Here is a 25,073-nt window from a genome sequence, read left to right as displayed (position 1 = left end):
AGTTTACTCGCCCAGCGGAATATTATTGATGGTTGCCCTGTGATGACAGCTCTTGGCATGCAAGATCGAATTCACCTCCGTCTGTTTTCTGAACGTCCAGGTTTCTAGGCTCTGTCCATCTTTATGAATTGTTAGTTCAAGGAAGTTAATTTGATTGGCATTATATTCTCCTATAAATTCAATACCAAAACAATTCCTTTTAAGTCGGTTAGTGAATTCTTGAAATTGGTCCCAAATGAGAAGGACATCATCTATAAACCGCATCCACATTTTTATTCTGGTTCTGTAATCTGGGTCTTTATACACAACTTGATCCTCCAGGATGCCCATAAAGAGGTTCACCAGGGCTGGGGCGTATTTGGTGCCCATGGAGACCCCTTTCATCTGTTGATATATGCAATTATTAAAGGTAAACAGGTTGAAGTCCAAAGTCAGTTGAAGCATTTCCTTGATCATCTGAATCTGTTGATAGTATGAGGCAGAGTCGTTCCTGAATGTGTAATCAATTGTGGCTATTGCCCATTTATGTTGAATTGATGTATACAGGACCTTCACGTCTAAGGTGGCCAGGATGAAGTTATCTTGCCATATAACTGTCTTTAATTTGCAAATAACAATCGTAGAATCCTGTAAAAAGGATCTCAATAGACTTGCCCTGGTTTGAGAAAACCGTCTACATATTCGGACACATTCTCCGTCACCCACCCAATTCCACCCAGGATTGGGCGACCTTCTGGTATGTTGTTGTAGGTTTTATGTAACTTTGGCAGGAAATACATAGTTGGTGTAATAGGGCCTTTGACTAGCAAATATGCTCATTCCTCGTCTGTGATCAACCCCTTCTTATGCCAAATCATGATGGATTGCTCAATTTGAGTAAGAATGTCTTGCTTGAAGTTATCGCTCAATACTCTATAGCATCCAGGGGTAATTAGATGATTAGATGCCATTGTCAAATAGTCTTCTCTGTTCATTACAACAATATTGCCCCCTTTTGTCTGCTTCCTTGATAACTATTGTTGCTTCCATTGTTAAGACTTTAAGGGCTCTCTTTTCACCAAATGCAAGGTTGTCATTAATACTTCTTGATCTCATGCCGCATTTGGTCTTGTTTGTGATTCCATACAATACTTGTGATACTGCCTTGTAAAAAGTATCAATTATGTTGTCCACTGGTAATTGTGGAACAAACTTAGATTTGGTCTTCAGTTCCTTTGAAGTTAGCATGTCTGGTTTTATTCGTAATTCCCGTAATAGGTGTCTAATTTCCAAATCATTGTTTTCTGCCAGTGAGCAAAGTGTGTAGGTATCCTCGATATCTTGTATTGTCAATTGACTGATTGGTACTGGTGTCACCTTTTTTATAAAGTCCCCTGGTGCTTTTGAATTATTTTAATTTTAATTTACATACAAGTTTGTACAAATCTATATGTGTGTCCACATGATTAAATTCCGTTGATGGTGCGAAAGAGAGTCCCTTATCTAGTAATTTTCTTTCATCATCTGTAATGATTCTTTTGGAGGGATTCAGTACTAGGTCATCTATTGTTTGGTCCTGTGCACCTCTTTCGAACTGGCCCATGTGTATGTTTTGTTGAAGTTTGCGAGTGCTTCTGGGTTCCCGCAGTCTTCTAACCCCTCCTTCCTCTCCTCCTTGAGTATTATTGGTAGTTGCCACAGCCTCCAATTTTCTTACCCTTTGCAATCCTCCCCATTACCAACCTTTTTTATGGTGGTCTCCACTGAGGATCCCAACACCCTCTTAAAACTGTCTGCCACAGCCACCTCGTCGATCTCATATGCTCCCTCCTCATCCTCTGACCATTCTTGTTCAGCTTGAGGGGAGTATTGAGCTGCCATGGTAATAGATGAGATTCTTGTACACACTTTTTCTTTGTAGTGGGTAATCAGACCTCCTTCTCTCCAACCCACTGAGACTTCTAGAAGATAATGTCACTTCTCTCCCTATTCTTTTACCTTTTTTCAAATGTTTTTAATTGGCAATATTGCAAAATCTGCACTAAATCCGCTATAACAAGCTTACTCTCGCGCTCGTAATATCTGTTGAAATACAACGGAAACACGTAGCGCAAGCGCCAGAGTAGAGAGAGGCACCAAGAGAGGGAAGGGCTCCCACTTGTGGTCTTGGGTGTCACCGCGCCTGCAGTCATACACCCTGCGTGGCCTCCTTGTTCCTCACGGAACATTGTGGTGAAGAAGGGGAGGTGCGCGCAAGGGGAACGAAAACAAAATAGAACAGCTGATCAGGCAGTCGGGAAGCAAAGCTTCAGTGCGGTCAATGTTCTCCGACACCAGCAAGGAGCAGCTGGCATCGGAGACCAGTAGAATAGCAATGCGAAAACGAACACAGGCTACACACAGAATGGCAACGTGAAAATGAAAGTGTGCTACGCGAACAGCGTTGCATTAAAGTAAACAGTAAGAAACTAATTAGTCTCAATGTTGCAAAACATTGCGAGATAACACCTGATCTTAATAAAATAGCAGAATTAAATATCAAGCATGTCGAAATGAAAGTAGAATAGCATACAATGAAATTGTACTTATCTCTTGCTGTGAGCAGCAAATAAAGATAAGGAGATGCACTATTGGTCCCTATTTGGAGGGGTCTGTCTACTGTTATTAGAGGATTACTGTCACATGTTTGGTGACCTTTCATGAACTTGGACTAAGCCTTTTGGGAAATGGAGTTTCCTATCATACAGTGACTGTTTATTATGAACTGGAAGTTATACATTTTTCTTCAGGTTGTAATTTTATTTCATGAATGTTTTTTCTGCACCCTGATTATGTATATATAATATCTTCTGTTTTGGGTGCATCAAAAATTGCTGCTGAGTTCTTTCTCTGTGAAGTGAATAAAGAAAGAGAAGCATAATGTGAGCCTCCGGTCTTGACATAGAATCAGTTAATATTCAGCACTATTAGAAGACCTCTTGGGGTACATAATACCACTTTAGGGCACAAAACACAACTAACATTCACATTGTTGCCTCTGCTACTAGGCCCGACTTAAAAATGAAGCTGTTGCAAAGATGACCAGTGGCTCGTCCTTCCAACACAAAATCTGCATTGCCGCCGTAGTCTTGCTGACTTCTTTCCTGAAATTATGTCCGACTCCACCCACGAAGCAATCTGCTGTAATAGGGGCAGACGAGTGGCGGTCCCTATTGATTTGGAAGAAAGGTTTGCTTCTCTACCCCAGCATTAGGTAACCCTTCACACCGATAGCTTTCCAAGGACAGCCTTAATCCTGCTCAGCAATGTTGGCACTTGTGAAAAGGCGCTAGGCGTGTCAAGAGGTAAGTGGGGAATATACCATCTAGTATCCTCAAGCCGCTCATAGCTTTAAAGGGGCATGCACAGCATCGCAGGGAGGTGTGGAAAGGTGGTACGAAACAACCGTGCAAAGCAGTAAGAGGGTTTACTGTCCCAGCACAGGGCGCTGGGAGCAGGGTTGTTCCTGGCCGATGACGTCCCACCAGCCCACGCTCAAAGAGGGAACTGCTAGAACACCAGGGATGTCTGAGAACTCATGGAGAGCTGGCGGTGAAGGAGAGTGGTCTGTGTGACTGCGTTATGATCTGGGGAAGCCCGAGGGCTGCACCGAGCTTGGGGATGGGTCTTAAGCTCTGAGATATATATATATATATATATATATATATATAACACTTTTTGGACGGCTTATAACTCGGCTCCTCCTGGACGAATCCTTACCAAAGTTTGCAAAAAAAGTATATGGGCCACTCTGAATTTCTTTCCAAAGTTCGGTAAGGATTCCTTCAGGGGGGGCACAGTTATAGGGGGGTCCCAAAACGTCTTTTTTTCCCATAGACTGAATGGGGCAAAAACTTTGTGCACGGCTACAGGCCAAACCACTGGACGAATTGTCACCAATTTTGGGGCTGGGGCTTGTTCCTCAAAGCATGCTTTTGTATATTTTGTGAGAAATCGTCCTGTAGTTTCCTTTAAAATGATCAAAAAGTAGCACTCTAAGAATTAGTGATATCTATGTCCGTTCTGCGGTCCCACTTCCCTGTTCGCTCAGTGGAGAAGATTTCTATTGGCTAATCTATGGCATGCTGTACGTCAAGATGTTGCGCTTTCGCCGATTGGTTCTGCCGCAGCGTCAAGTGCGTAGCATTCTTTTGATACGGCCGCCATGGTCATTTAGTATTTGTGTTGTACGCCGAAATCCCCGCAAACAAACCCTTATGGAACACTGTGTCGAAAGGTAAGCATTACTTATATGTGGCAGTAGAAAGTGAAACAGTGCTTTATTCTTGTTACCACTATCGTACCGTACAGTGAAACTTGGTAGGCAATGTACGACAAGTCCTTACTGCGTCTATGTAAGAAACCACCACCAAAAGTGCTGCGGTTAGACTGGCGTCCTATATTTTGGAATCCGAGGCAGCCACCTGCACGGTTTCGTAAACACAATTATTACTAGTAATGAATTTGTAAGTTTGTGTGCCGTTGAAATTTCAGATTGCACATTACCGCCGTCTGTTCGATGTCACTTCAATTTCCACTATTACCTTCGAAATGTATGTGGCATTGATATTTTTTACTTACTATGCAGATTGTACATTGTGGCCGTTTGTAGGGAGTCAGTACATTTCCCCACATAACATTAATTGTTTATAGAAATGTTCTGTTTTACACCTTACATTTCCGCAAAGGCTTCGTAGTGATAGATCTTTTTTGTCATTTTCCCCTCAGCTACTTCCTTCCGTATTGTGAATGTCATGGATTGCAGCATCCGAGTGACAGTTTCTTTAATCGTCAAGTGCAGCTATTTATCACTGGTTGTATGTGCGTCATCATTGAATGGGATGACCGCATCGGACCTCTATGTCCGTACGCAGTTGTAGCAGTAAGAAGCAACATACCATCCTTTCTGGTGTCATAGTTCGCAGCCATTCACGTCGCCTTGTAAATCACTGTGACAGGAATACGACTACTGTGTCAACAACGCATAATTTCTGTGTGGTTAAACAACAACGTCACCATTGCCACTAACATTAGTAACATACCATACTTTCTGATGGACTACATCATAGCGATTGACGCTGTCTTGGCAATGAATGTGAGAGGAAACAGACTACTGTGTCGCCACTGCATACTGTGTGTGTGATAAAAACCGTGATGCCAACGCATGGTAACTGTGTTGGAAAACAGCAATGTGACCGTCAAAATTAACATTTTCATTGTGCAGCAGAGACACAAACTTCCAATTTCTTTGCAACTGAGAAAAAGGAGATGATTTAGCACTGTGAATTGTGAAATAAAAGTACCTTACTACTTTTTACATGTTAGTGTGTTTTGTAACCTTTTCATGTTTCCCTTCACAATCTGCCATGCTACATTGCAGGTTGTAGTATGTTCTTTAATAGGTGTCGTATCACGGTACGTAAGTCTTTATGGAATCATTTGTTTACGCTGCCAAGGTACGTTATCCAGAACGCTATTGCACACCACTTGCTTTGGCAACGTAAGGCTCAGGCCCTTCTATTATGCTTTCCTGCCGTTAGGGTACTTTCGGTTACCCAGTTGCCCCAATTACCAAGATTAGTTCTGCATGAAGACGCTATGTTGTCAGATTTGGTATCTTTCTAAAAGTGGAAAAATGATATCAGGTGCAGTGAAAGTGTTTGCTGTACAGAAACGTTTCAAAAGGAATGCTTCCTTATACCTTCTCACTTCACATTTCTTCACCCTTTTAACCTTGTGGCACTTACACAAAAATGTGTGCACAGGTCAGTGGTAATGGTGTTGCTTGCAATATTTCTGCCATTAGTGCACTTCACTTCACAGGGTTTCTTGTGATTTTGTCCACACATTAGACTACTTCTTTGCCTTCTGTACGCACATTTTTGCCAAACATATTCCCTGTATGTTCCACACATTTATGTAAAGGTCATTGCGCACGAACAAACACCTTTGTGTTTTACATGTGGTAGTGTTTTCATACTTCACAAGTGTCGTCATCGGTACGCCTTTCGTCTCTGAAGGGTACGCTGTAGGTATGCTTATTGACCACAATGTCAGGGAGGTAAATACTGCCATTTACTGGTTGGGATAAAACATTGCATTGCAGTCGCCATGCCCACCAGGCACTGGCTTTCTGTTAAAGGTGTTGCTGATAACCACACATTTTAAAACGAATACAAATCATCTTCGCCCACTACGGTCACACGTTTTCCTTTTTTACTTTCTGGCAGCTGTATTGGAAAGCGGAAAAAGACTTTCTATGCAACGGCCGCCTTCCCTTTCCATGGTGGCCATCTTGGAAAAGGATTTGTTTTCTTCAAACGGGAACGCTGGAGGCGTTCCGGTTGAAGACAAAACATCCTTTTTTTTGGTGCAATGGGTTAGTGCCGTAAAATCTGTATTAGTAATGGCATTCAGCCCCGATTTTCTTAGGGTGGAATGGGGTTTACTAATTCCTCTGAAGACCTCGGTATGCACTCTTGCTTCTATTGTGGTGCAAACCTGCCCTGTTGAGTTGTGAACGGGAAGTGTTGCAGTTACAAGTTCGTACAACAATATACAATGTCCTTCCGCACTATCAACGACTCACCCATATTATTGTGAAGTGTGTGAGTTTTGCACCATGTGGTCATGCTGTGCAACAGCATATGCTACTGTGGAATTCGTAGAACGATGGGCAGTGAAGTCAAATGTTGCTTTACAGTATGCTTATGTGTTACTATTAGAATCCTTCTAAATTCTCAATAAAACTTTTGGTCAATTTATGTTATAAATCACTTACAGTACTGCCAACCTATGCAAATCATTCAAAAAACATTTCTCAAAGGTACATTATTGTTACGTTGCCCTACTAAAAACGTCCAAAATTCACTACAAAAAAAACTTTGTTAAAGGGACGTTATGGTTAAATTGCCCTTTTAAAAACCTATGCCATTCTGTACAAAAACTTTGTAAAAAGGACGTTATGATTACAAGTAAAATCTAAAAACCCCTGAAATTCGGGAGTTATGGTAGGCTAATCACCCATTTTTCCCATCGGCACTCTCCACTGCTACCACTACCACCCCGAACATAAAAGATGCCACCACACGTCATTGATGCCATCACTGACGCCATCACATCTTTAGCCCCTTTCTTTTATGCCAGCTAAGCAGCCATAAATCGCGCCACCACTGTGCACTGCTAAGACTAACTCCCAGGATATCAAAGATGACATGACAAATGTCATTGTATTCAATAAAATGATATATATATATATATATATATATATATATTTGATTATTTATAACTTGCCTAACCCCTTAAGTGCCAAGGAAGAGGTATCTCGTCCTTGGGATTACCTCCCTGTTTCCAAGGGCGGGATACCTCATCCTTTTAGGCACTTTGTTTTGTGTGATCCAACCCCTGTGCTATGTGAGGGGGAGGTCCCTCCTCACTGCCTGGGGGCTCGATTACCTTCAGTTTCACGTTGCTGTGCGTAACGCACACCGACATGAAACTGAAAGTATTTTAACTATGGCAGCCATTTTCGGCTGCCGCAGTGAAAACACAAGGTGAGTGTCCACCTTGCTCTGCCTCGATCTCCGGCTATATTTCAAGCCGGAGATCGAAGCAGGTGTCGTTCGAAAGGGAAGATTCTCCCCTTTCCAACGACACCTTGTGTGACAGCATTGCTGGTCACGGTTCAGGCGCAGAGCGCTCGATCCGTGGCCCACAATACACTGGACAACCAGGGATTTCTTTTTAAAGCGGGGTGAGGGGCTGCTTACTAGGTGGGGCGGGGAGGAGAGGTGCACCCCCCCCCTTCCCATTACAAAATTCCCCGGTGGTTTAGGGTGCCCCTCAGCCCCCCCTAAAGTGCAGCCTGCCATTTTCAATTTGTTTGTTTACCAAACTTGCCTTGGCACAGATGGGCATATTGGTGTGCCAATCTTCCCCTAGGGTGCCCAAACTTTACTGCCCCACCCACTGGGGGGCCTGTCTCACATTTTATGGGGAGCTCTCCCCCCCCCACCCGAAATGGAGGGGGTGTATCTCACGCAGCTGTTCGTGGGAGGCCTGCATGAGGTACCTGGGGTAAGAGGGCTACCAAAAAAATGTTGGACAGGCCCCCCAATGGGTGGGGCAGTAGGTTTTGGGCACCCTGGGGTCAGAATGGCACACTATTGTGCCCATCAGCACCAAGGAGAGTTGGGTAAACAAAGGAAAAAAGTGAAAAGGGTAGACAGCATTTTAGGGTGGGCTGTGGAGCACGCCAAACCGCCGGGCGAATTGTCTAATGGGAAGGGTTGGTGACCAACAATGGAGTGGGGGCCATGTCATGCAGCCCTCCCTGGGGGCAGATACCTGCTCCTGGGAAGGGACACCTGACCCCAGGGAGGAGTGCATGACAGGCCCCCACCCCCTTATCTGCCCCCAGGGAGGGCTACATGAGATGGCCTGTCCCTCCTTTTGGGGTGTGGTGGAGAGGTGCACCCCCCTTTACATTACAAAATTCCCCGGTGGTTTAGGGTGTTTTTTCTTTGTGTACCAAACTTCCCTTGTGCCAATCTGCCCCCAGTTTGCCCAAACCCTACTGCCCCATCCATTGAGGGGCCTGTCTGACGTTTTGGGGTGGTCCTCTCCCCCCACCCCAAATAGAGTCTGCGGGGGCACCTCATGCATACCTCTCTGGGGGAAGATTTCTGCCGCTAGGTAGGGGCAAATGTGTTTTCACTGGGTGGGGGGGGTGGGGGTGAGGTTCAGTAGACATCAGGGATGGCTTGCAAGGGGGGCATGATTGGAAAGTATGAGTGTAGATTTGTTTTTGCTGGGGTGACCGTAGGTAACAAATGTTTTTTGTTTCGTTTACAGCTTTTTCTACACGAGCAGCTGCAACGTTATGTGAGTACTGTTTTTTATTATTCTATGGTTAGGGCCCACTGTCAGTTGGGTGGGTGACACTGGGGCTGGATTGTTGGTGGTAATGGGCCGTCTTGGCAGATATTTTGGTGGGCTGGGACACAATTGCAGTGGCAGGCCACAAATTGCCCCCATGGCAGCAGGACATTGGTGTTTCCCTGGGAGCGGATGTCTCCCATGTGGGTTGTCCGTCTGCAAGCCCAGGCTGCACCTCTGGCTGTGCTAGGTTACAGAAGTCACCTCCGGGGAGGAATGGGGATCCTGCCAGGGTTCCCTGGAGCTGCCTCTGTGCTTAGGGGATGGTACACCTACATGGTACATGGATGTCCAAGGCCTGGATCATCACCTCCAACCGTCCTGGAGTTGTGGCTGGGCTGCATTAAGCTTTTCCCTTCGGGGAGGTATTGGCACACTGCCGGGACTCCCTGGTGGGGAGAAGCTGTAACACAGGCCAGCCAGAGCTCCAGCCAAGTCGGCAGTAATGTCCCTGGCCTTGGGTACCCTTCTCCCATGTGGGTCTTTGACAGGGCTTGTGGGTAATACATTCTGGGGAGATTTGCAGAAGTCAGACCTCTGTGTATTCCCACGTGTGTCCTCTTTTCAGAAATGCATGGGGTTCCCAGTTTTCCTTGGTGGCTTGTACACCCTAGGCCCAAATCTTTATGGTGTGCATACGAGTCAAAATCCTGCAATTTGGTGTGCGAAAAGAGTTGGGGTTACCCGTGTTTTCGGCTTCGCCCTTTGCGCCCCGGTAGGTGCACCCACACATGTGACATACCTTTATCATCGGGTCACCTGTGGGAACGCGGGAAGGTAGGACATGTGGTGTTGGCGGCGTTTTTTGGTGGGTGGCCAGAGTGAAATGTCTGAAAATTGTGTTTCTTCAACAAAGTGAGGACTTTGCCGGGGATTGTGGGTAATACATTCTGGTGCGATTCACGCAAGGCAAACCTCTGTGGATTCCCACGGGTGTCCTCTTTTGTGAAATGCATGGGGTTCCCTGTTTTCCTTGCTGGCTTCGACACCCTAGGCCCACATCTGTATGTTGCCCACATGAACAAAATGTGCTGTGCCGAAAGGCTTGGGGTTACCAGTGGGTTAGCCTTTTCCTTTTACGCCCAGGTTAGGTGCACCCACACGTGAGGTACCGTTTCGTCGGGACACCTGTGGGAACGTGGGTTCAAGGCATTTAATGGCGACATACCAAAATCACCAAAGAAGACATTGGCACTGGGGGGGGGGGCCCATGGCAGTTAAAGGGTTAATATCCAGAGGTTTCTAAGCGCGGACCCGGGGATCAAACCTGTGTTGCTCCACATCGTCTTGCTTCCAAGTTGGGCGCGTTGCCCCTGAGCTATCCTCCTGAGACAAAGGGTTGGCGAATAAGAGGGTTAGGGAAATTCCTGTAGCTAAACCCAGAGTGGGTTTCTCTGCCTCAACAAAATTAAAGAACGTCTGTGTTGGGATATAAAGAAAAAAGAGCGTCCTCTGTCCTGTTTCTAAATCCTACACTGACCCTTACACTCTAAACTTAATTCAATGTGCACAAGGAGATTACGGTAAAGTAAACACCTATAGCAGTACTTCAAAGTTCCAAAAAACATAGAGAATAAAGGTGCAGAAAAGAAAGAAATTAAGTTTCACCTGCAAAGGTGTTTCCCTTCCTCTAGATTTCTTCTGGTACTTAAAAAGTCACTTCATTACAGTTCACAATTGTTTAAGTGTCCTAAACCTTCCCTTGAGCCTATTTTAAACACAGTTTTTCTTCAATGTTCAGACCTAAATTTCCATTGACTTTAAGGGGCATGACACATCCCTTTTCCATGGCTGTTCTTTCTTATACCCCTGGTATACTCTCCTGCCAGGGTATTTGCACAAGTTCACAATTTCACACTCCTGGTTTACTCTCCTGCCAGGATGTCACATTAGAGGGGTCTCTTTATCTCTTGTTTCTCTGTGTGAGTCTCATACTCAGGGCTGGTCTAATTCACTAACCTGCACAGATTTTTATGTTCTTGATTCACTTTTCCTCTTACCCATGACACGATATGTGTCCAAAACTGGGCTACTGACCCTTGCTTAGCAAAGTTTGTTTCAATATTCACTCTTTGTTTCAAACACGGGGTTGCTGGCCCCTTTTCCAAGCTTATTCGCATTCACATTGACTTCTCTGAGACATGGGGTCACGGACCCGTTCATGGCATTGTTCATGAATGTGTCAATTTCTTCACAGGCTTCACTTTGCCTCTCTTGCGCTATTTCTATGATGTGGCATAGGGTTTCAGGCACCCCGGTAACCCGTCTGTTTTCCCTGGGCTTACTGGGTGACTCAAGTGTCTCTCGCATCTCTCCATCTCTGCTCCCTTCGACCTATTGGCTCAGCGTGTGTCCCATTAGCTGCTTCGCCTTGCCTTCCTCCGCTATGCACGATTCCTGCTGCCTCATGGTCTCAAGTGACAAGCTCCCTCCATTCTGGCTCCCCTGCACAACATTCGGTTTAGCATCTGCACCGCTTCCCACGGCTTGCTTTCCTTCAACATTATGCCGAGTGTCAAAACAAGTCGCCACACAACTCAGCCTCTGCACCTCGTTTGGATGTCTGTCAGCTGTGTCAGTTTTAAGGTTCCCGACATGGTTAAAAACCTTCCAACAACTAGACCGCAGCGTTGGTTTGCCGTTTGCTGATCTTCCTTTCTCCATCCCTCTTCCTTGTTTCATTGCTGTCGAAAAAATACTGTAGATTTCTGATTGGTTAAGTTGAGCCTTCTTAACAGAACTATGATTAGTATGCTTGGAGGAGTGGATATCATATGAATATATTTTAGTAGTTTCAGATCTCATTAGTTTAGGCTTTTCAGGGGCTGGATGGGTGTCTTTTCCTCTCGTTCACTATATAGGGTTCACTAACTTCAGAATGAAACATATAGGAGTTTCAAAAGGGGAGGCAGAATTGTGGTTAGAGCATGTGGGGGAAGGTGAAAGTTGGATACCATGTCTCATCTGGCAAAGTCCTTCCACCCTCTTGAGGGTCATCTCCCCACCATGTAGTCCTCTCTCAGATAGACACCCCCATGGTCTGGGATCAGGTAGCTTCTGTCTTTCCCTGGTCACATGAGGAGAGACTTTCTCTGGTAAAGGAGTGATGACATATAGCCCAGCCACCCGCAACATAACGTGCCCCCTTTTCTGCCTTAACCTGGTAGACGTTGAGCGCTTCATGCATGGAAATCCCCCCTCTTCCCAATTCTGCAACAACAAAAAACGAAGCCGACCCAATGCCTCCTGCCTTAGGATTGTAAAGCTCTTTGCATGCTGACCCTCTCATTATTTTTTTGGCACAGATCCAGACTGCCAAGTAGTCCTCCAATACTCCCCTGACCACTGGATACAATTCTTTACCCCTTCTTAAGTTCTTCCTTGTAACCATAAATATAGATTTGCCTCGGTTATTGATGTATACAGTTTTAACATCTATGGACGGAGAGATGTGCTTGAAGATTTTCATTTTGACCTTCTTTTGCCCCTTGCAGGAGGAGTCCTACAAAAGAGTTGTAAGACTCACATGCTGAGGCTCACAGGACTGGGAGGGAGTGGAGGGTGGGCGTCTTTTGTAAGTTTTTGTGTTTTGTGGCATTTATGCTATATATGCCCTCGTGAGTAGATGGGTAACAATTATGATGGTGATAGATTGATATTTGGTATATAAGGTAAAGTGAGAGGCCAACGATTAGGTGGTTTTTAACTTTTGACATGAGCCAACAAGAGAAGAAGCTGGCTTCAGCACATTGTGACCCCCCTAGAGATGATGCAAGGCATTCATAAGGAGATGGCTTTGCATACACAAGAGATGTGTGTTTTGTTGAGAGGACCTAAAGACTCTGGCATTGTGAAAGCGTTTACATCAACCTCTTCAAACCACACATAAAAATCTTGCACCCGCCCCCTCCTCATGCCTTTCCTCACTCTTCAATCTCTTATCTGGCATTTTCACTGCCTGCTACAAAACATTCTCTGTCATCCCGATAGTCAAGAAACCCACTGCCAACCCTAACAATCCCTCTTTCTACAATCTTGTCCCTCTCTTCTGCGCCATGTCACAGATGACAGAGAAACACTCAGTCTTTGAGACAATTCAAGTGTTTTAATTTTTTTTGTGATGCTTGGGGCAATCCCCCTCTCTCTTGCCAGGAACCTCCTCCCTAACTGAGGCATCCATAACCCCTGGTTAGTGCTATCAATGTTTTCTCACTCTTCCTACTCTAACCGAAGGGTAACGTTCTAATGGGAGTTGGATACTGCTTTGCAATTACTCTGTTGGATATAGGCTAGTTTGGTCACGCCCACTCACCTCTTCTCCTTTTCCTGTCACTCCCTCTGACTTACTGCTCCCACCTGACGTCCGTCCTCAGATGTTTCACTCTTTTTGTCCACTTCACTACTCCACCCACTAATACTCCCCTCTTCCCACTAATTCTCACTTCCTCCCTCTACCGCTCACCTCCTCCCACTACTCAACCTCCTTTCACCCAGTATCATTCACTTCTAACACTATTCTCTTTTACTTATTGCCCCCACACACTTAAACTGCAAAACCCCTTCCAGTCCCTCTCTCCCTCTCCCTTTCTCCATCTCTCCCTGCTACTCCGAGTGTGTGGGGTGCTGTTGGCTCTTTCGCTTGGCCTTTGACGTCGCTCTATGGCTTTCTGAAAATAAAGTAAAACTCTGGCAAGCATCTGAATCAGTGGGCAAGGCTGGAAATGAGGGTCTACAAATACAGAAACTGGCACAAGAGGGGGACAGGAATTGGGACCCTCCCTCTTGCCACCGCCCACCTCAGGCGAAAGACTGCCTCTGGATTCCTCCCTGGTAGGTCTCACAATTCTCTTGGCTGTTGTAGATAATGGGCTTCTCATCTCTGTTTTCCACTTGAAACGGGACAGTCCCGACGCTGTTGTGGAGGTGTCGGTCTGTAAAATGATATCCTTCGAGAAGTCTGGCATAATGAGGAGTAAGTCAGTGGTCCTACTGTTTCCGAGACGTTTGGTATAAAGTGCCGAAAATAGCCTACGAGCCTCAAAAAGGCCCACATATCCTTCTTAGTGATTTGCCTTCTCACTTGATGCACAGCGTCCATCTTGGTTCACTGGGGTAGTACCTTGCCATTTTTTCAACTTGAAAGATCAGGTACTTTACAGAGGTCCTCGCGTGGAGGCCCTTTCTAGGGTTAGCTGTCAGAGGAGCTTTATTAAGTTGCCTGCAAGGTGTTGTAGGTGTTCTTTCCTACTGGCACTACATATTACAATATTGACCAGTTATGCACCAGCGAGCTACAACGAGGTCCATCAGGCGTTGTAACATGGGAGAAGCCTCATGGAGGCTGAAGGGTAACACCATAAACTGATACACACCCTTTGGGTTTGAAAATACAATTTTGGCTTCAGCCTCTTCATTTAGGGGAACCTGCCAGTAGCCCTTGGTGAGGTTGAGTGTTGAAATGAACCTTGCTGGACCCAGCCTCTTAACCTGCTCACCAATTCTTTGCATCAGATATGCATCAGACCAGGAGATTTCGTTCCGTCAGCGGAAGTCAATACAGAATCTCAAGGTCTGATCTGGCTTCGGGCAAGGACCACCGGGGCAACCATTCACTGTGGCATCTTTCTATTATGCCGAACTCAAACTTTTTCTTGAGTTCTTTATGAATGATAGTCTATCAGGCTTCGGGCAGTATTAAGGTTTTAACTGGATTACCCTTCCCTATGGGGTATGTATTTTATGAACAATCCCCTGTAAGCAAGTCTGTCGACTTGTTGCACCTCATATGTTAGGAGGTTTACACTTTCACGTTGATATTATAGGGCCCATGCCACCGGCCCATCAATTTGTTTTGGGTGATGGGCAACAAGACCATCACTTGATCCCCACTTGGAAAGTATGTAATTGGGCCCCTCGGTTGTATGCGTTTTCCTGGTGCGATTGTGCTTATTTTATTTGGATCTTTAGCAGCCGCTGAACCTCTTCTAATAACATCCAAATTGGCAAACCCTGGACATTTAACTGAACACATGTATTAAAACCGTCTTGAAGGCTTCATACTCCAATTTGCATAATCTACAGCATCTATCTGCCTTATTTGCAAGCACCCACCATTAAGATCCATACCCAGTCTGCACTTAAGGCAAAAGGTGTAGTTGGGAAGGCCATAAACATAATGCCAGGCTGCCCTGGAGACAAACTGTATTTATTTCTGTTTTAGTATTGCTGAAATTTGACATCGCCACCTTTGATTCTGCAGTGTGACGTTGGGGTCGATGAAAGGATGTAGGGTTAATTTCACTTCCTGTTTCCTTCCCGTTGAACTTTCTTCCAATCAGTCTTTTGCCTGACTCTGACATGGCAGAAGCACCCTCATTTGTACATTCAACACAAGCAAGCATTCATCAAATCACGTTTTTACTTGACATGACAGCATCAGACATACCCTGATTGGATTATTACTCCTGTCCCAAGCCTTTGGGTTGAGGTTCCGCCCCCGCCCCTCTTTTCCCACTTTAAACTGGACAGACAACATTGTAGTGGAAAAATCCATTCACACCGTCCGAATAATGAGTGAGGCTGCATTGGTGAATGTCTTTAATAGCAGCAAAGCAGAACCAATAACATACACTGACAGGATAGAAGTTCTTATATACTTTCAACTGCAACGAAACCCACAATAGGGGCGCAGACTTAAACACTCATTATGTCATCCCCAAGAAGTACATTTCGCTTTCTGCTTATCATGAAACTTAGAAGAACTTTAATTATTTCACTTATGCTGTCTCTCTGCCGTGTAGCCCACAACCCCATTCTGCAGCGTTGGTCTTATTATAAAAGATTTACTGCTGCTTATCTAGTTTTGTCTGCAAAGCAGTGTCAGCCGGAAAAAGCTGGTGCAATTCATCATCAAACATAATCATTATTGATTTATTTCTATATACAGGATACCATAAAATAACATACAAAACACATTGATACATGTTTCCAAAAGTTAGTCACTAAGCAATTAAGTACAATAACAAAAGAATAAATATGCAGTAACATTTAATTATTTAAAATGCTCATTTAAAAAGGACAGTTTTAAGTTTAATTAAACAGGACTTTTTAAAAATCCTTTTCCGTCATAAAAACCATGCTTTCTTTAAATACAACGAAGTACCTAGCAAAGTTAACCTATTTTCCAACTGGAAACGTCCCCCGTTGCATCATATTTCTGATGTCTTCTAGAGTGGAAAAAGACGTTTGGCTCTTAATGAGGCATAAGAGAGGCAGAAACGCATGAAGTGCTGTATGTTTTCATCCTGACTTGCACGCAATTTACTTTCTTTCCTGCCTCCAAGTTCCCAGATGGACAATCCCCAAATGGAATTTAAGAAACCATTATCTTGCATCAAAGAGAGAGAAGGTTCTTGTATCAGAGATGTATTTCTTTCTAGATAGCTGTTGGCTAAACCAGATGCTGAATAGCCACTAGCTTACAAGGAAGAAACCACTCTTTGTAAATTGGTCAGTTTGTTTAGAAAATTACAGATCTGATTTCTAGGAACAGAATCCCATAATTAGTTCACAGTAAGGACCTTCGTTAAGTTGACTATATATATCTGAACCAAGGAGGTTATGGGAGCCCAACTGTGAAAAACGATCATGGCAAACTGCCCTTTAAGTATCTAAATTATCTCACAACCATCGTTTGGCCCAGAATAATGTTCTTATCCCAGCTTTGTATGTTATACCGAGCTACAGCATCAGCAGAGTATTTGGGTGGCTTGTTGGAAGATTAAGTAATGTTTTTATTATTTTTAGTTGTCTTCTTTGTAGGCTTTTAAGATTGTTGTGTCCCCAGGTTTCCAAACCAAAGACAGCAGCAGCCTACCCTTTTGCTCTATAGATTTCCAGTGCTTGGGTCACAGGTTCCCTCCAATAGTGATTTGAAAAACCTGTATCAATCCTCAATATACTTCCAACGTCAGCTCACTCTTTGTGATTTGTTTGACTAAGAGACTTTTTCGTCCAATCTCACACCCAAATAGTCATAGTAATCTACCATCACAACTTTAATGTCCTTTACTAAAATTGTAATGTTTGATCTGTTTTCTAGACCATAGTAAATATTTGGTTTTGGTAATGTTGATTTCGAGACCATTCTAGTACAATAGGAGTCGAAATACACCAAGGCATGTTGTAATTCTGTCGGGGTCTTGCTTACTAAAAGGCATCATGTGCAAATAATAAGATAAGAATTCTCCACCTAAGCAGGGAGCATCTGTCTTAATTGCATTTAAAGATTCTGTTAAAGTATTTATATATAAACCGAACAAAAGGGGGGTGAGAACACATGCATGTCTGACCCCTCTCGTAACCGGAAAGGCGGGCATGTTCTCACCAAACATTCCAGATCTTGCCTGGGCATAATTGGGACGTTATACGTTTGCCATTTCAGATAAAAGTTTTTATGGTATACCTAGGTTATGCAGGGATTCCCACAACTCATTCCTTGGGACAGCATCAAATGCCACCTGTAGGTTGACAAAGACCAAGTGTAAGGGTTGTCCACGTAAAAGAAGAAACATTTGATAAGGTATGGTTAGTCGAAAAACTTGGACAGTTATGCCAATGCCTGTTCTAAAACCTGCCTGTAAATTCGATAGTACCTGGTTCTCCATAATCCAGTTTCCAAGTCGCTGTGATAGAACCTTTCACTGGCACTTGAGTCAATAAGCGAGATGGGGCGATAATTATTTGTGTCATTACGACCATCCTTTTTGAAAAACGGAATATTCACACCCTCCAAGTCTCAGTGATGGTCTTTCTGTTCTGGATACCACTGACACATTTCTGTAATACTAGGATCCAGATTGCTGCTTTCTGACAAGAAAAGCTCAACAAACTATCTAGGCCTGGAGCTTTATTCACGTATTCAAGTATGGGTATGGCTAAACAAAACCTGTTCTAATTCACTCATAGTAATATCGAATGGTGGTGAGAAAGTGGTGGTAATCCTTCAAAGTAGACTCAATTAAGCAGAACAGTTTGTTATGCTACTTGGTGAAATAATTTTCTCACTTATCTTGGCTAATATGTATTTTAAAATTACCAGGCTCGTTGATCATCCCTTTAATAGCTAGATTCCAGAACTTTCTGGAATCATTATTGCTACTGACATTTTTTATTCGTTCCGATCTGTTCAGTAATAAGTTGCTTTTTCTTTTGGTAAACTAGATTTACATAATCCTTTCTCAGCTCTGTAATTTTAGTGGAATCTCTTACTGCGTAACAAAAGACTTGTAGCAGGTGCAGATAGGTGTATAGAAGTTGGTTTCCTTGAAAGCATATCAGGGGAGAGAACATTTGGAAGACCCGTAAATTCCATCAGGGAATGATATTCAATGCAGGGCTTGGGGCCTCGAGTACCAGAAACCAATCTAAGATCATTGCAAACATCAAAAAATAGTCCATAGGCGCCCCTCTGGGAGAACAAACACAGCCCATTGACCTGTTCTTTAGGAAGGTACCCACTCGAGAGTCCGCAGCCACACTTTAGCTCACTGTACCTTTCTGCTATGGCAATTCCCTTCTGAGCAAGAGAACCAACAGCAACCCCATACACGTGTTTCAGCCTTGTTGGGCCTCATCAGTGAGGTGAAGCTGTGCCTCTCTAAGTAAAGAGACAGGTCATTTAGCTGTGTTCGTTCTCGCAGAGGGGCGGTTTAGTCACCCTAAGTTTCCTAGGGTCATCCAGACTTGGACCCCTTGCTCACTGTGCTTAGAGAGGCACAGCTCTCTACCCCACTGTTGATGCACAACAAGGCTGAAACACGTGTCTGGGGTTGCTGTTGGTACTCTTGTTCAGAAGAGAATTGCCATAGCATTTCGGTGCTAGACTGCCCATGTGGGCGGGACAAAGACTGATATGCAAATTAATATTTTCCTTCTGTGAAAGGTACAGTGAGCTAAAGTGTGGCTGCGGACTCTCGAGTGGGTACATCCCAAAGAACAGGTCATTTAGCCATGTTCATTCTCGCACAGGGGCGCCTATGGACTATTTTTTAATCATTGCAAACCTCACCCAATTTAGGAGCTGGGTTAATTGACCGCAGTCCCAGCAATCAGAAATATGCTGAATTCAGGTGCACTGCCAGGTTACATGAACAAATGTATTTTTGACGTGAACCCTGGGGTGAGCACCGAGGCCACTGTGATTCGTAGCAAGTGGTATTAAATGTATCTATTGTAGTGGTGAAAGGTAGGACTAAAAACAGTACACACGTGATCATGATGCAACAACGGATACTTTCAAGGAAATCAGTATGTAGCATAAAAGGAGAAGCCAGAAAGTCTTGTTGTAACCAGTTCCACAATTGTTTAAAAGAAAGTCAATGTTCAAAAGCTCAGGAAGCAAAATCAAATGGTGACCAAGGCACAGTTCACCAGTTCAGATAAAGTAGCAGTTATTTCACGTAAAAGAGCATTAGAAGAGTTGAAGGATCCAGGATTATTAAGGGCAACCATCCATCCTCCAAGATAAGCAAACTGCTTATTATTAGAAGTAATCCAGTAGTCCTGGCGTAGCAGGAACCAATACCCCTTTCAGACCGGGGATATCGCTGCAGTGTCTTTGGAAATCTTCTTGTGGCTCCTTGTATGCCGGTGAAGACATTGAGCAAAGAGCTATACACCAGCGAGTTCAAACCACTGCCAGTTTTTTCCTCTCGCCCCTCTTACCCACTCCTACATATGCCTGCTGTGCGGGTGAAGGTTATATCTCCCATGAGTGGGGATCCAATGGAAAACTGTCAACCTGATGGGGTTCCTCTGGGAGGCTGATATCGGCCTCTACTGCTGAAGCAATTGGCTGGACCCACCAGCAGTGAGAGGCATGGGTACAGGATGGAAGCCCCAGACATTTGACAGCAGTTACCTTAATAAGGAAAGTCAGATGAGGTGCATCCCAGTGGGGTAGCAAAGCCGATTTTCCTTGGTTTACCGTCAAGTGCACATTTTCACTGGGCTGCAGTGGATGGCCGGGTGCAGTAGCCAGTTCTGGCAGAGTCTTTCACCTGTGAATGAAGAAATCAAATAGATTTCACAAGCGTTTTACAATATTTCAATATCCGTTCTGCTAACTGGATGTTCAGACAGTGTATTGCCACAGGAGGCAAATTATTAATGCGCATAGGGCGTCCAGTGAAAACTTTGAGGTGACAAACCATGTTTCTTGTGAGAGTTATTGCGCGTGTGTAGCAGAACGAAGGGCAAGGCCTCGGGTCTCTTGAGGCCTGCTTCCTGACATTCTTTTGCTAATCAGATTTTATTACTTCGGTTTCAGTATTTTACTGTCCTGCTTCACTGGTGGTAGGCACAGTGAAATTAAGGGCTTGGCACACTTCCCTAGAATTCATCTGGTGACATGGGTCCCTCAAGCACTATCTGTATTCAAAGAGAGTCCAAACCTGGGAATGAAATCAATTAAGGACATTTTTGTTATGGTAATATCTTTCTATTAGGGGTATGCTTCCACCCAGCCGGTGACCATATCTACGATCGGGCAAAATGAAAATGCTGGCCCTTGGGGAGATGTAAAAAGTCTATCTGCGCATTCAGAAATAGAACCTTATGTGCAGAGGACAGTTTTCACAGATCTTCCCACATTATGAGCTAAACACACAGAACACTTCCTACATTAAGTCTGAGCTATAGTGGGGAAAATAGTGAGCGAACCAATCATGGTTCACAATATCAATCATTGCCCCCTTTCCTGGGTGATTTATAGATTTTGCTAGTCTGGCAAGATAGAGTAGAATTATTAGGTCCTACAAGGCGGCCACCAGGGGAGCGCTAAAGTGAGTCAGGACTGCAATTGGTCAGAGTTAGGACACTGACAACTGAACATGTTTGTGAAACACTTCAAGGTTTATTAAAGTAAAATGAAAATCCCCCACCTAGCCCTATTGATATGATAGAAGTTCCTGATCTAATACATTAACATAAAAGGTACTCGTCAGGACGTTCTACATAATTCGGTTGTGTCCTCTGTGCAAAACCTAAGCTATCTAACTGACCCCAGCACTATTAAAGGAAAACAAATTCAAACAAGTTTTCTGCTTTATGCTGGCTTCTCCATGACCCACCCACCCCACCCCTGCTAGCAAATGTCTCTGGCAATCCCCCTGTACAAAAAGATGAGTCTGTCTCAGACCCTGCTTTCATTCACATTCTCAACAAACCATACATTTCCTCAACATTGCTTCAGAGCTAAAAGGGCAAACTCATGTGCCCCTCCTGCACAAATCGGGGCCAACTTTACAAGTTTCTTCCTTGCGTGTGGAACTTGGTTTGGAGTGTTCCTCAATTTTCAAATGTTAGCTTTGGCTAACCACTTCAAGTCAGTTCCATTCCCTGGATGGGCTAACATTTGGTGGTCCCAAGTGGACCTGTAGATTCAGATTCAAGTGACTGGTTTTAGTTCTCTGGCTCGCTGTCTGTGGCTTTGGTTATCTGCCCAGTCCAGGCCTTTGTCACTCGTCCGTGTGTCTCCTTCAGGAAGACTACATCTTTCATATATAACCCTTTTGGCTCTTTTTTTTCACTCTTCCCCATTATAGAGATTTCATTCCTGGTTTCTAGGTATCCTGTTTTTCTATATGGGATTCTTCTACCCCTTCTTTGGATGTTTCTGTTCCTCGCTAGGCCTGCCGGGCCTGTGAGCTACTTGAGTAGCTTTGGTGTTCTGAGTCGCTCGCATAGCACTGCGGAGCTCATCCCCCCTCCTCCTTATCGCCTAATGCGTATCTGCTGATCCGCGATCACTCTGTCTTTGGCGGGACGCTGGCTCCTTGCTTCTTGTTGCAGACGCCTTCTCTCCAGCCCAGCGGTCTCCTTTGTTGGTCGTGGTTTGGTCTCGCCGGCAGAGACCTCCGGCACTCCTGGGCTTCGGCGGCATTGCTTGGGCTTAGCACTGTAGTACTGATGTCTACTCTGCATGGTTTCCTTTAGATTGTCTGGATGTGTCGGCTCCTTTCCCCCTCCAGAAAACGGTCCTGTCCATTATATGCCGGTCTCTGAATTGGGAGACATCATCCCATTGATCCTTGGACTTCTTCTTTAAGGAGGGGTCAGCAGCCAAACCAAGCTTGTCTGAGTGCTCTATTACATTGACCTTATCCTCTGTTTTCATGTATGCAGAAAATACTTGGGCTGTTGGGGCTGAGGGCGATGTTATAACCCTGTTCAACTGGAAGTCCTTGTCCCTTAAGGGGCAGTCACTTCCAGTGAGATCCTGCTTACCCAAAACCCTAGGGAGGGTTTTGCGTAGCAGGCTCGCTTTCCTAGTCTCTCACAGGGGACATCTCTCCCTTGGGGAGAATATATGAATTTCCTGGATTCGTCACAGCACATATTTTAGTTCCTTCTCAACCACAGCTCCCTTCTCAGATTCGGGTGCTTGATCTTGCAGCACAAACAAACTGGAAAGAGATGCAATCAGTGATACAGGTCTGGATGGGTGCAATTACTCCAGCTACCTGGGCTGTATTTTCATTGAGCAATTGGCATGCTTCTAGCACTTTGTGGGGTACACACAGAGTAACTAGCAGAGACTCTGTTATTCTCATTATTACATAAACGAGACACATCAACAAACATAATTATTTCAGGATTTTGCAAGGATACATCCTTCAGATCAGCTCCATGAATCATGAGATTTTCAGGCAGTCCTGGGGATTCCCTTCTAGAGAAATTGGCAGCATAGAGGCAGGGTTTAAAATAAAGCATCGGCTGAATGTAACATTAGTAGCAGAAATTAGCAACTTCCCATATTAGTGCAACCTTGAGTTGCGAAATATGCAGAGTCCTGCCATTGAATAATAAAGCTAACATAGCATGTGGCACTGCGACATTGACTAGTGTCCCTGTACCAAGTCATCTGTTTTTTCATCCAACCAGGACCCATTATTAGCAGTAGGTGGCGATCCTGAGAAATCCTCACGTGTGAGGTACTTTCTAGTCTCCTCTAGTTTTCAGCTTAAGTAAGTGAAGCAGGTCATTTTTGTATTTTGCTACTTTGCCGCAATCCTCCTTAATATGGCTGGTAAGCCCAGAACGCACGCTCAAATGAGAAATATCACTGCAATGGAAAATCTTGTTGTAAAGCAAAATTGTTCGTCAATCTCTACCACTGAAAACTGATATATCCGGGTAATCCCCGGACTCCTAAGTCTGAGGGGCTACATCATCTGGGCTCTGGTTGTGCCCCCATTGTTAACTCCTCCCTGCCTTACTTTAGAACTGCCGGTAAATACCCAGTTGGAACGGAACTACAGCAAAGTTCATATCGCACATTGTAATTCGAAAGAACATATAAACAATCAATTACCTATCTCCTTACTAAATACCCGTTCCGTAGTAATGCATGCTTTTGCGATTGAAGATTATATCGTCATGATCTTGATGTTCTTGCCCTTTCAGAAACGTGATTACACAATACAGTATAGATTGCCATTGAAAATTGCCTGGCAGCTGGATATAAAATGTATCATGCTGATCATACTGACCAACAAGCTTGTGGTGTTGCGCTTATTGTGAAAGCTCACCTTGATTGCCACTCATTCAACAACCTGCATTTGGATGGCTGTGAACTCCTTGTTAAAATGAAAATCAATCCAAATACATCTGTTTCCATATTCACTGTCTATAAACCTCCTCAAGCCTTTCCGCTTTTTGAAGAACAATTACTGGAACTACTAAACAGTAATATTAAAGCCAAATTCCCAGTAATATCGAGGGGTGATTTTAACTTATAGGCGAATGACCCAACAGATCCCTCTGCTGTATCACTGCTCTCCTCCTCGGAATCAGCAGGATTTGCACAGCTGGTAAAGGGCCTTACTCATAAGGGTGGCTACACACTGGACTGGATCTTGTCTCACAATGTTCAGAATATTCCCATTAGTACTTCAGTATGTCCTTGGTCAGACCACTTCTTGTTCAATACTGATAGCATCCTGCCCACCTCCCCTCTCAGACTTGACACTAACCCAAAAGTCAAAAAACCATGTCACGATACCAAGAAACATTTCTGCTAAGGCTTTCTCTGCTATCGTTACATCAAAGCTTGGGCACAGTGACGCTATTGTCAACTCTTCTGATCTGGTCTATCATCTATCCTCTCCTATTATGGAGACCATTGAAATTCTTGCTCTGTAAAAAGTAAAGAAAATGAAAACAGAAACCATGAAGAAAACATGGTTCAAAGACGAGATTGTGGAAGCAAAAAGGGTAAAAAGAGACCTAGGACGTAAATGAAGGAAAATCCCTGCCCTACCACTCTTGAGAGCTACAAGAAAAGTGTTCAACTATATAAACATATCGTCATTGAAGCAAAAAAGTCAACTTACAATTAACATATCAATAATGCACAATCCAATTCTAAAGAACTTTTCAAAATCCTAAAGGAATTTGAAAGTAATTTGTCATGTTTTCCACCCATTATTAAAGACTCCTTATGGTGCAAGTCCATTCAGGATGAGTTTGCCAATAAAATTTCGGGTCATCGTTTGTCTATCTTTAAACAACTGACCAGATTAGTCTCCAGCAGTGAGCCCGTTTTAGCAGATAACGCACACTCGACCTTATCCACAACAATCCCCAAATTTACATTTCATAGCTGCACTGAGGATGAGGTCCTGGAAATTATTAAGAACATAAAGTCTACCTCTTGTCTGCAGGACCCCTGTCCCGCTGACATTCTGAAAGGCTCTCTAGATGCTCTGATGCCTTGGATCACACAAATGATTAATTTATCCTTTAAAGCTGGTACTCTACCTGACATCCTGAAGGAGGTTTGGGTTACCCTGGATGCTGCAGCTCCTAAGAACTATAGGCCTATTACTAATGTTCTTTATCTTTTGAAGATCTTGGATAGAGTTGCATACTTACAGCCCCAGAATTTTATGGACGAAAATAATTTACTAAACAGCCTCCAGTCAGGTTTTAGATCCCATCATGGCACGTAAACTGCTCTATTGGATCTTAAATCCAATATAACTGAAATTATTGAAAAAAGTAACCCAGCACTTCTGTTATTGCTTGATCTATCAGCATTTGATATTACTGACCAC

General features: G+C 44.1%; 1 protein-coding gene across 5 annotated transcripts in view; it reads left to right on the top strand.

Moving 5' to 3' along the window:
• BRIP1 (BRCA1 interacting DNA helicase 1) overlaps positions 1-25,073 on the top strand; it is a 2,318,009-nt gene that overhangs the window by 607,253 nt on the left and 1,685,683 nt on the right. For 4 of the 5 annotated variants that reach the window (XM_069615088.1, XM_069615086.1, XM_069615084.1 and 1 more), the window contains one exon: positions 8,872-8,901. The exons of the other annotated variant lie outside the window; for it this stretch is intronic. In XM_069615088.1, coding sequence (XP_069471189.1) covers positions 8,872-8,901 — 30 coding nt within the window. The remainder of the gene's footprint in view (positions 1-8,871; positions 8,902-25,073) is intronic. 5 annotated transcript variants of the gene reach the window in all.

Source organism: Ambystoma mexicanum, chromosome 9 (genome assembly GCF_040938575.1).
Source record: "Ambystoma mexicanum isolate Mex_15411 chromosome 9, UKY_AmexF1_1, whole genome shotgun sequence".
NCBI lineage: Eukaryota > Metazoa > Chordata > Amphibia > Caudata > Ambystomatidae > Ambystoma > Ambystoma mexicanum.
Note: the sequence above shows the minus strand (reverse complement) of the source record. Positions and strands in the feature narration are given on the sequence as shown.